Here is a 9,406-nt window from a genome sequence, read left to right as displayed (position 1 = left end):
TGTGAGAACCAGTAGTCTCCTGTTGAAACAAGTACAAATTAATACAGACTTTTTGGTGAGCCTTTTGCAGTTCATATAAATAGCTTTGAAATGTGCCTACCCTTTGCCCAAACAATCTATCTTCCTGGAATTTATCCTGAAAGTCACAAATAAATAAAGATGTTCATTATTATGTTTATTCATCCAATAGATATTTCTTAATTACTTACTTTAGAGATCAAGCAGTTAGCATAAGAGGCATGGTCCTGCCTTCATGAAATTTACAGTCTATTGGAGAAGACAATCAACTAACTTTTCAAATATGTGAATAATTAAGAATTGTGAGATGGGATATGAACACACACACACAAAACTAGTGAGTGCTGAAGAAGAGCACTCATATATTGGGACATAAGATCGTATCTAGGAAGGCCAGGAAATTAAAATTATTCATTTACTTGCAAGATTAGTTGATTATTTTCCCTGGGGTGGCTTTCAAATTGAGGTTAAAAGAATGTGTGGGGATTGAGCTGGATCAAGTTAGGGATAGACTCAGAGGTGGTGTAAAGTTTCAGGTCTAGGGAACAGTTTGTGTCAAGGAGGGAGCAAGGTATAGTTGAGACACCAGAAGAAGGCAGGGTGCTAAACATCCTATGTAATAAAAGCCTAATATGCCAAGTGTCTGGTTGTCTGGTCATCTGTTCAACCAATCAAAGTGTAATATGCTAATGATATGCTAAGGCTGCTCAACTGCTCGCTATGGTGTGCACTGACCACCAGGGGGCAGACACTCCAACCGGTAGGTTAGCTTGCTGCTGGAGTTCGACCTGGAGCCCTCCTGCGGTCCCTTCCTGGCTAGCCAACCTCCGTATCCCTCCCCAGCCCTGATCATGCACCAGTGGGGTCCCTTGGCCTGGCCTGCACCCTCTCGCAATCTGGGACTCCTCAGGAGATGTCGGAGAGCTGTTTTCGACCTGATCCTGCAGGCCAGGCCGAGGGACCTCACTGGTGCATGAATTCGTGCACCAGGCCTCTAGTATAACATAAAGGAGAGAAAGTAGCAAGATGAAGCTGGAGAGATATGCAAGGACTCACCCTGTAAGGCCAAGGTAAGGAATTTGGTTTTATCCCAAGAAATGACTACAAATATTATTTGGAGGAATAATTAACATAAAATAAAATGCACAGAGTTCAGGTGTTCAGTTTGCCAAGTGCTGCCAAACATACATGTACCAATCACCCAAGCCAAGATGTAGAATATTTCTATTGCTACAGAACCTCCCTCCACCCCTTTCCAAATAGTTCCTGCCCACCGATCCCCTGCTACTGCTTTCTGATTCTATCACCATATAGTTTGTTCCTTCCTTGTTGCTGAGTAGTACAGTATTCTCCTATGTGGATACCACAACTTGTCTATCTGATCTCCTGTTGATGGGCATTTGGGTTGTTTTTGGTGGCTATTGTGAATAAAGCTTCTAAACATATTCTTGCAGAGGTCTCTTTGTGAACACATGTTTATAACTGTCTTGGGTAAATATTTCAGATTGAAATTGTTGGATCATAGGGTAGATGTATATTTACCTTAATAAGAAACTGCCAAACAGTTTTCCAAAGTGGTTGTTGCATTTTATACTCCCCCAGAGTCGTATCTTTGCCAACATTTGGTGCTCAAATTATTTTTTTGTTTGTTTGATTTTGGATGGAGATCACTTGGCTTGGTTTTGAATATATATTTGTGGTTCCTTAAATCTTTAGTAAAGGGGACTGCTTAAATATATTATATATGTACTTCGGAATAGCATGCAGCTAGGTATTGTAGGAGAATATTTCTTAGTATGTTCAAATATATTATTTAAAAAGTAATTTACAAAATTATGTATGATATAAATATGACCACATTTTAAAGTTAAAATAACAATATAAAAAAAGCCATCTGGAAATATGTGCAGTAAAGTGTTAACTGTGATTTCTAGTTGAATTTTTAGAATAGTTTTTAACTTGGCTATGTTATTTTTCTGGTTTTCTATAAAAAACATATGCCAATTGTGTAACATGAAAAAGAAAGCTATTTAAAAAACACAACATTTCTAAAAAAAAAAACCAATTTGAGCATCAAACAAGAATAGAGTCCCATGGAGATGGGAAAGGTGGTGATAATAGCATCTTAATTGCTCATTTATCCTCAAAAAAAAAAAAAAAAAAAACGCACACAAAAAAACCAAAACACTCTCTGGGCAGGATACCTGGCAGTGGTTCCAGGGCCTCTTTCAGATTTTAAGAGAATGAAAATGGAAGGGCTAGTAAGAGGCTGGGCTGAATTCAAACCCAGATTTTGGAACCATGAGCCTTCTCTGATCCTTGTCCTAGACTGAGAGCAAACTCAAACCTTCTTTGGATCCCAGTAGTATTGATCAGTTCTGTCTATTATCTCTCCCCCTTTATGGAAATGGCTTGTGCAAGTAATCCATGACCTCCATATTACTAATTTAGTCCCAGTCCTCACCCTACTGTACACATCAGAAGCGCCTGTCATAGTTGGTGTCTCCGTTCTTCTGGAAATAGCCTCCTGGTTATTCCTATTTCATTAGCCATTCTTTTTCAGTCTCCTCTGATGGTTCTTCATCTCTCCTATCCTTAATCTTGGAGTGCCTCAGGGCTCAGTCCTGGAAACTTTTTTTTTCAATCTATTCTTATTCCCTAGTGATCTCATCCAGTCTCAGCTTTAAATACTCTTTACACATTGATGACTCTTAATTTCTATTTCCGGCCTGGATCTCTCCCCTGAACTCTAGACTTGCATATCCAAATCGCCATTCCCATTTGGATTTACAAGAGGCACCTCAAAGTCAATATGTCCCAAACAGAATGCCTGTTCTTTCCCCACTCCCACCTCCAATTTTTCTCCTCAGTCTTTTTCTTCTCAGTAAATGGAAACGTCAACACTTGTGCTCAGGCTAAAAACCTTGGAGCCACAACTGACTTCCTTGTCTCTACACATCCAAAACCTATTGGCTCTACCATACAATATATCCAAATTATGACCTCCTTATGCCCTGGATAAAGCCACTATCTCACTTCACCTGGATTACTATAATAGCCGACTACTTGGTCTTGCTCCCCTACAATCTATTTTCAATTCAGAAGCTTAGGCCAGGATGGCCCAGCGATCATCTAGTTAATCCAGTCAACCTCAGAGCTGGGGCCAGAATCCGTGTCCTGCCTCCCAGTGTCTAGTCCTCTTTCCAGAGTAGCCACGGTGAACACTCCAAGAGAGTAATTTTGGAGGCTAACAGCCGTATTTTCAATTTCAACAAAGTGTTACCATTTAAGAAAGTCTGCCAAAAAGATAATGGGAATGAAACAGTGCTCTGTAAACTGTAAAGTGCTATCCAAAGGTTAGCTATCTGAGGTTCACTGCCAAGGTCAACAAACCCAGGCGGGTGTAGAGCCAGCTCTTAAATTCGAGGAGCTAAGGGAAGGCTGGCCATGCAAGGGGCCCCTCCTGAATGGGACACGAGCATTATTTGCCGAGATCAAAAGGACTCCGGGGCTTATCTGTGTGGTACTCTCATCCCCACCCTCTATTTTTTTTTTTTATATATGGAACGCTTCACAAATTTGCGTGTCATCCTTGCGCAGGGGCCATGCTAATCTTCTCTGTATCGTTCTAATTTTAGTCTATGTGCTGCCGAAGCCAGCACCCCCACCCTCTATTTTAAGTACAATATATATGCTGAATAAAATTAATGCTTTCATATGTTAGAACTGATGATTTTTCTCTCTACTCCCACTCCCTTTTTGCTTGTGTTTGAGAGGCCACACACTGAGCTCCAGCCACCTGTACCACTGGGCAACAAACTGTCTGTCCAAGGTTTCCAACCAACTGGAAACATGAATGTTTTTCTCCCACATTCGTTTACATTTGTCCCAGCTGCATTAGAATTTAGATTCTACACATACTCTGGCTTTCAAAAGCGCATTCTTTTGCCCTCACACTACCTCTTTGTCATTGAACAACTGAATAAGCATTGTTTCCTTGGCTTGGCTGGTGAAAAGGGACCTCGATGAAGAGTAAACTTCACATTTTCTGGGCTTCCTTATCCTAGCGCCCAGCATGAAAAGGGCGGCCCAGTGTTTGGTGACCTCCCGAGTTAGGTTAACGATCTGGGTCTGGGCCCGGGCTGGATAATGAGCCCATGAATAATGGGATGCTGATTGTCAAAGCCTTATCATGGTGAAGCTGAGGCAGAGCTGCTTTGTCCTGGGCTCCTCTGCCTTCTCCCCAAGCATCTTAATCTGTCCGAGCTAATGGGTTTATGTGGCAGACATTCATTCCTCACAAGCTCTCATTCAAGCGGCTGTGCACCCATTCGGTCTCAGATGTTTTTACACTTAAGGGCTTGTAAAATGCCCTTAAGAGAGAAAGTAGATAAACTTACAGAAAGCCTTCTGTTATAGGCTTGAAAAAAGGCTCTACTTATTCCTCTACTGTAACAGGAGTCCTGAAAAGCCCCAGGTAAGCTGCGGAAAAAGGCTGAAATGGGAACACCAACAGGCATAATACTGCACACAACCCTGCAAACTTTATTTTGTCCCAGACTTTTCCCAAGTGAACCCATGAGAAAAAGACAAATTTGGACGATTTTTGCACTGCTGCAGGGTCAGAAAAAACAAAGCAGGCAAGACTTCCCTAAGTTTTTGCTGTTGTTGTTCTCGAGGGACCAACTATTAGTAAAATTTTTACTTTTAAGATCAAAACTTATTTCAGGAAAATTAGGAAATAAATGATCTTCTTGAGTTTTTACTGGTTTTCAAAAGTATCGGTGTAAGAGGCTGAGCTAGAGTCATTCTGGAACTCTAAGTCCTGGCTAGTTAGTAATCTTTTTTACACAACTCAGAGCCCAGACACGAGCTATGTTTTAAAAAATACTAAGTGTTGCCCGACTGGCATGGCTCAGTGGTTAACCAAATCATGGTTTGATTCCCAGTAAGGGCACAAGCCTGGGTTGTAGGCTCGATCCCCAGTGTGGGTCGTGCAGGAGGCAGGCAATCAATGATTTTCTCTCATCATTGAAGTTTCTATCTCTCTCTCCCTCTATAAAATCAATAAAAATATCTTTTAAAAAATACTAAAGTGTTGGTGAGTAGGTGGGCTCAACGGGATGGGGTGGCCTCAGCTCACCACTGGCTGGGAAAAGAACCTCTTCCTCCTCTCCTTTGGATCACATTTTCAGCCAGAGTTTAAGAGGTGAGGCCAAAGAGCAGCTGTGTTCTCTATTTCTAGGTAACAGTTCCCTACACTACTCTCACCTCCACAATCCTGGGTAACGCTCAACAGTTGAGAGACGAGAGAGGGAGAGAGGGGGAGAGAGAAAGAGACATAGCCAAGTGGCTTCTGCTTGCTTTAAAATCAGACACAGAGGGCAAGAAAGAGGCGGGTTTCAGACACTTGGTAAACTGAAAGCAAACTTCTTTATTGTACACAGTACAGAATATAACGCAGCTTGGCAGGATGCATACGGCCCTGCGCAGGGGGAAGTATTTCAAATCAACTGGCAGGTTAAAGCCTTTCTGCACTGTAGACTTTCCACACTCTGGAAGAGAAGCAAACCAAAACAAACAAACAAACAAAAATAAAACCCTCCGGGAGGTGCATGAGTCCGATGGGAATGCAACGGTGATGCCTCCATCCTACGCCCCTGACAGCACAGGCCACGCGGTTACAGCAGGGAGGGGGAGCTCAGGCTACGCGATTATTTTCATTCTTGCTAAGATAGCATACACCCATTAAAAAAACCAAACCAACCCAAAAAACCCAAACCAGGATAAGCAAAGAAAGGAAAAACAAATCCTATACAGCATTTACAACAAATAAATCTCTAGCCAGCTGGGGATAAAATATGCATCTATGTATATAGACTATGTGTAGGTTAGAAAGCTATAAATATGGTTTGAAAAAGAGTCCTTTGATTAGAGTACAATGCTAATGAAGGCCCAAGCTATAGGTTCAACACCTTTGTGGGCTTAAGTAGCTTCCGACAGAGGAAAACCTTATGTTTCCATAGCTATAAAATACACCCCTTACCCCAGTGACCCTCTTCACAAATGTGCTGCCGGTCATGGGGGGGGGGGGGGGGACCATTTGACTGTGGAGTGCTCCATCCAAAGGAAAACAATTCATGGCAGGTGTCACCCTCGCGGAGCCCACGCTGTCCTACGCGTGTAGCAGCACAGTTCTCAGCGCTAAGTGTCACGGGAGCAGAGTCAACAGAGCAGGCCGGCAGCAGCGAGGTGCTACCACCTCCTTCCTAATGTACTTTTCCTCTACATTGAGCTCAGCTTCCACATAGCTTTAGCTGGGTTGTTTAAAACTTCAATATAATACAGCAACCAGATAAGCTTTTTATTTTATTTTTTTAAGGTGGCAGGAAACGAAAATGCTAGCACTGTTTACCTGTCAGTGTCACATGTAAGTCTCAAACCCTATGGAATCATATGCAGGGTTTAAAGTCCAAGAATGAAAGAAAAAGGAAAAACAAAACAAACTGATGAAACGGAAGTTGTCATCAGTCATACCCAGGGGTGCGTCCCCTGGGTTCCCACCAGGTGACCAGGTTCCGAATGGACATGACATGTATTATGTACATTTGCTTTCCAGAGAGGGCGTGTTAGAGACAGTGGGGAACTATACACATAGAATCTAAGCGGTGTGTTCAGGCTGCCCCGCACACCTCGAAAATGTACAACTCAGGTGCAAGTGTTCCGTCAGGCTGTCTGGTGCAGAAAGCACAAAGTGGGCAGTAAAGTGGGCTTGTACACGGCTGAGGGGAAGCCCCCACAAAGCCCCTTTCAAGCTGCAGCGTCTTCACAAGTCGGCACTGCCCCATCTAAGGGATGCAGTGCAGTTACCAAAAGGTTTGGTGTGTTTTTTTTGTTGTTTTTTTTGCTTTAAATACCAAAACTACAAAAATCAGTTTATAAACTGTTTTTCCAAAACAACCACCAAAACAAAACAATCCCCCAAATCAAAGCAAAACAAAATACTGTCAAAGTGTTAATCACCCTTCTCCTAAAATTAAAGCCATCCGCACAGAGCCATGTGACTGGGAAGAGAAAAGGGGGCTTGTTCTACTTGGTGACCACATGGCCAGAAGGTTCCCAGGAGTAGCAATGCTAATTATTTGAGAACCATGGAGTGGGTAACAGCTGTTCTGACTTCCCCCCTTCTTTCTAGACCAAGGAGAAACATTACAGATTGAGCTAGATGAGCTCTCTGAATTTTATGATATATTTTTAACCCTTCGTGGTTTGAGCCTCCCCAACTTAGCCTACCTACTGTCCTTTGGGTTTGTGGTTTCATTTTCAATAAATTGTGCAAATCAGAGCCCTTCTATGTAAAGGCATTTAGTAGTTCGTGATCGATGCAGATTGTCACACTCTCCCCCAGTCTGTGGGTACTAACCTGAACAAGGTATTGCTTTGCATATATTGTCCATGGGAAGAAGGTTCCATTGCAATCTCTTCCCAGAAACCCTGTCAGGATCAGAGCTGAGGCACCAGCCTTTTGGAGGTTTCTCTGCCCCTCCCTGTTCCCACTCCCCAGCCAAGGTGTCTGTCTTTAAGGGTGCCAATCCAGAGACAGCTTGGGTTCTCCAGATAATACTCAAAGGGCAAGTTTTAGGAACAGCCAAAAACACAAACAAAACCACTGCCCTCATTTGCCTGAATGGGAACTGCTAGCTCTAGGGTTTGGCCGCTCAGCCATTCAGAAACTTAGTAAGCGAAGCCTTCAGCATAGGGGAGGCTGCTGCAGCGATCCATGTCCAGGAGGTAAGCAGGGTTGTCTTCAAAGTGGGTCAGTGGCAGGGTATCCTCCTCGTTGAGGTGGCACTCAGACTCTGCTTTCAGGAACGGGCGCTGGTTGTCAGGGAAGGCCATGGAGAAAAGGGCATCCGGGTCACAGACAAACTTGTAGACGTATCGCTCCCCAGCCACCTGAGAGAGAAAACACACCTAATAAGGCCCAGCTGGAACAGGGCATGGTGGGGACCAAGGGAAGAATAATGATATATTTCTAAGTCACCAAGCTCTCAGGAAGCCAGGGACCAAAGGAGGCTCATTAGTAACTGATTATCCAAATCATGCAGATTTATTTTGATAAATCTTGGGGACCTGCTACCTGTCAAGTGTTGTGTTGACACCACAGCTCAGCAGTTGAGATATCTGAATTTCATATTCACACTAGATGGGCTCACTGTCTTAGAGTCACAGCTTAGAAAGAATGAGTATCTGAGGTTGGCGCTTGGTGTTACGAGGAAGTACAATGGCTTCGGCATTGAAAGGTACAAAGCCTTGCCCTAGCTGGTTTGGCTCATTGGGTAGAGCGTTGGACTACGGACTGAAGGGTCCCAGGTTCAATTCCGGTCAAGGGCATGTACGTTGGTTGCGGGCACATCCCCAGTGGGAGGTGTGCAGGAGGCAGCTGATCAATGCTTCTCTCTCATCGATGTTTCTAACTCTCTATCCCTCTCCCTTCTTCTCTGTAAAAAATCAATAAAATATATATATATATATATATATATATATATAGAAAGGTACAAAGCCAAAGCCAGGTCATGATTTCAGTCACTTCCAAAGTTCAATCTCCACAGTAAGCTTTGTTATTTTTAAGGGCTAGGAATTTGATCAGACAGCCTATGTGGAAATTTTAAGTTTGTTCCAAAGCCAAAAAGAATTGCTTCTTGGCTTACCTGCAGTTTTAAATTGCTCATTCCATGGTTCTGTTACACTGAGGAACTGATAACTACTTTATATGGATTTACCCATCATAACACTATTTAGCACTAAAAAGTCTTGATTATCCAAAGGCCTCATGATGTAGCTGACGAGCAATCTAGGTCACTGGGAACCATTCTCTGCTGGTTGTTTAGCATCCCATACCTCCAAAAAATCAAACCTGAAAATCAGCTTCGCTCAGGTAATGCAGACATACACTTAACCATTCCTATTTAGTTTTTCTAAGCCACAGTTTTACATTAAATCTCTGGTTCCCCACTTCAAGAGTTGGTTACTTCTCTAACATTTTTGAGAGCATTAAACCAACATATTTGAAGGTCTAGATGTTTTAACAACTAAAGACTTCAATGAAACTCTTGTGAGATTCAAGTCAATTCCCACACATGCTCCTTTATGGATACAATAATTGGCCTAAGTGTCTGGACATTTTCGTAATGAGAGGCAGTTTAAGTAAAGCAGAGGAGCCTAATTTTCCCATGATTTGTTCCACACACAACCTCTGGTTTTCATGTACACCCAAGAGCAATAAAGGTACTCTTTATATCTCATTTGACTCTTGTCTTAAGTTTGCTTTTCCAAGACTTTCTCCTACCACAGAATCACTTATGAGGCTGACATTTTCTCCAGTAAG

The 9,406-nt window shown here is 42.7% G+C and overlaps 1 protein-coding gene and 1 non-coding gene across 2 annotated transcripts in view; both read right to left on the bottom strand.

The window, feature by feature from the left end:
- Positions 1-3,573: 3,573 nt before the first annotated feature.
- LOC139004508 (U6 spliceosomal RNA) lies at positions 3,574-3,680 on the bottom strand. Its single transcript, XR_011470390.1, has one exon. It is a non-coding gene; the product is annotated as a U6 spliceosomal RNA (small nuclear RNA).
- Positions 3,681-5,432: 1,752 nt separating this feature from the next.
- ETV5 (ETS variant transcription factor 5) overlaps positions 5,433-9,406 on the bottom strand; it is a 58,117-nt gene continuing 54,143 nt past the window's right edge. The window contains exon 13 of the mRNA XM_070406633.1: positions 5,433-7,974. Within this exon, the coding sequence (XP_070262734.1) occupies positions 7,753-7,974 (222 nt within the window). The 3' untranslated portion in view covers positions 5,433-7,752. The remainder of the gene's footprint in view (positions 7,975-9,406) is intronic.

This window comes from Myotis yumanensis, unplaced genomic scaffold (genome assembly GCF_028538775.1).
Source record: "Myotis yumanensis isolate MYYU_CA2020_CCGP unplaced genomic scaffold, mMyoYum1.0.hap1 SCAF_2, whole genome shotgun sequence".
NCBI lineage: Eukaryota > Metazoa > Chordata > Mammalia > Chiroptera > Vespertilionidae > Myotis > Myotis yumanensis.
Note: the sequence above shows the minus strand (reverse complement) of the source record. Positions and strands in the feature narration are given on the sequence as shown.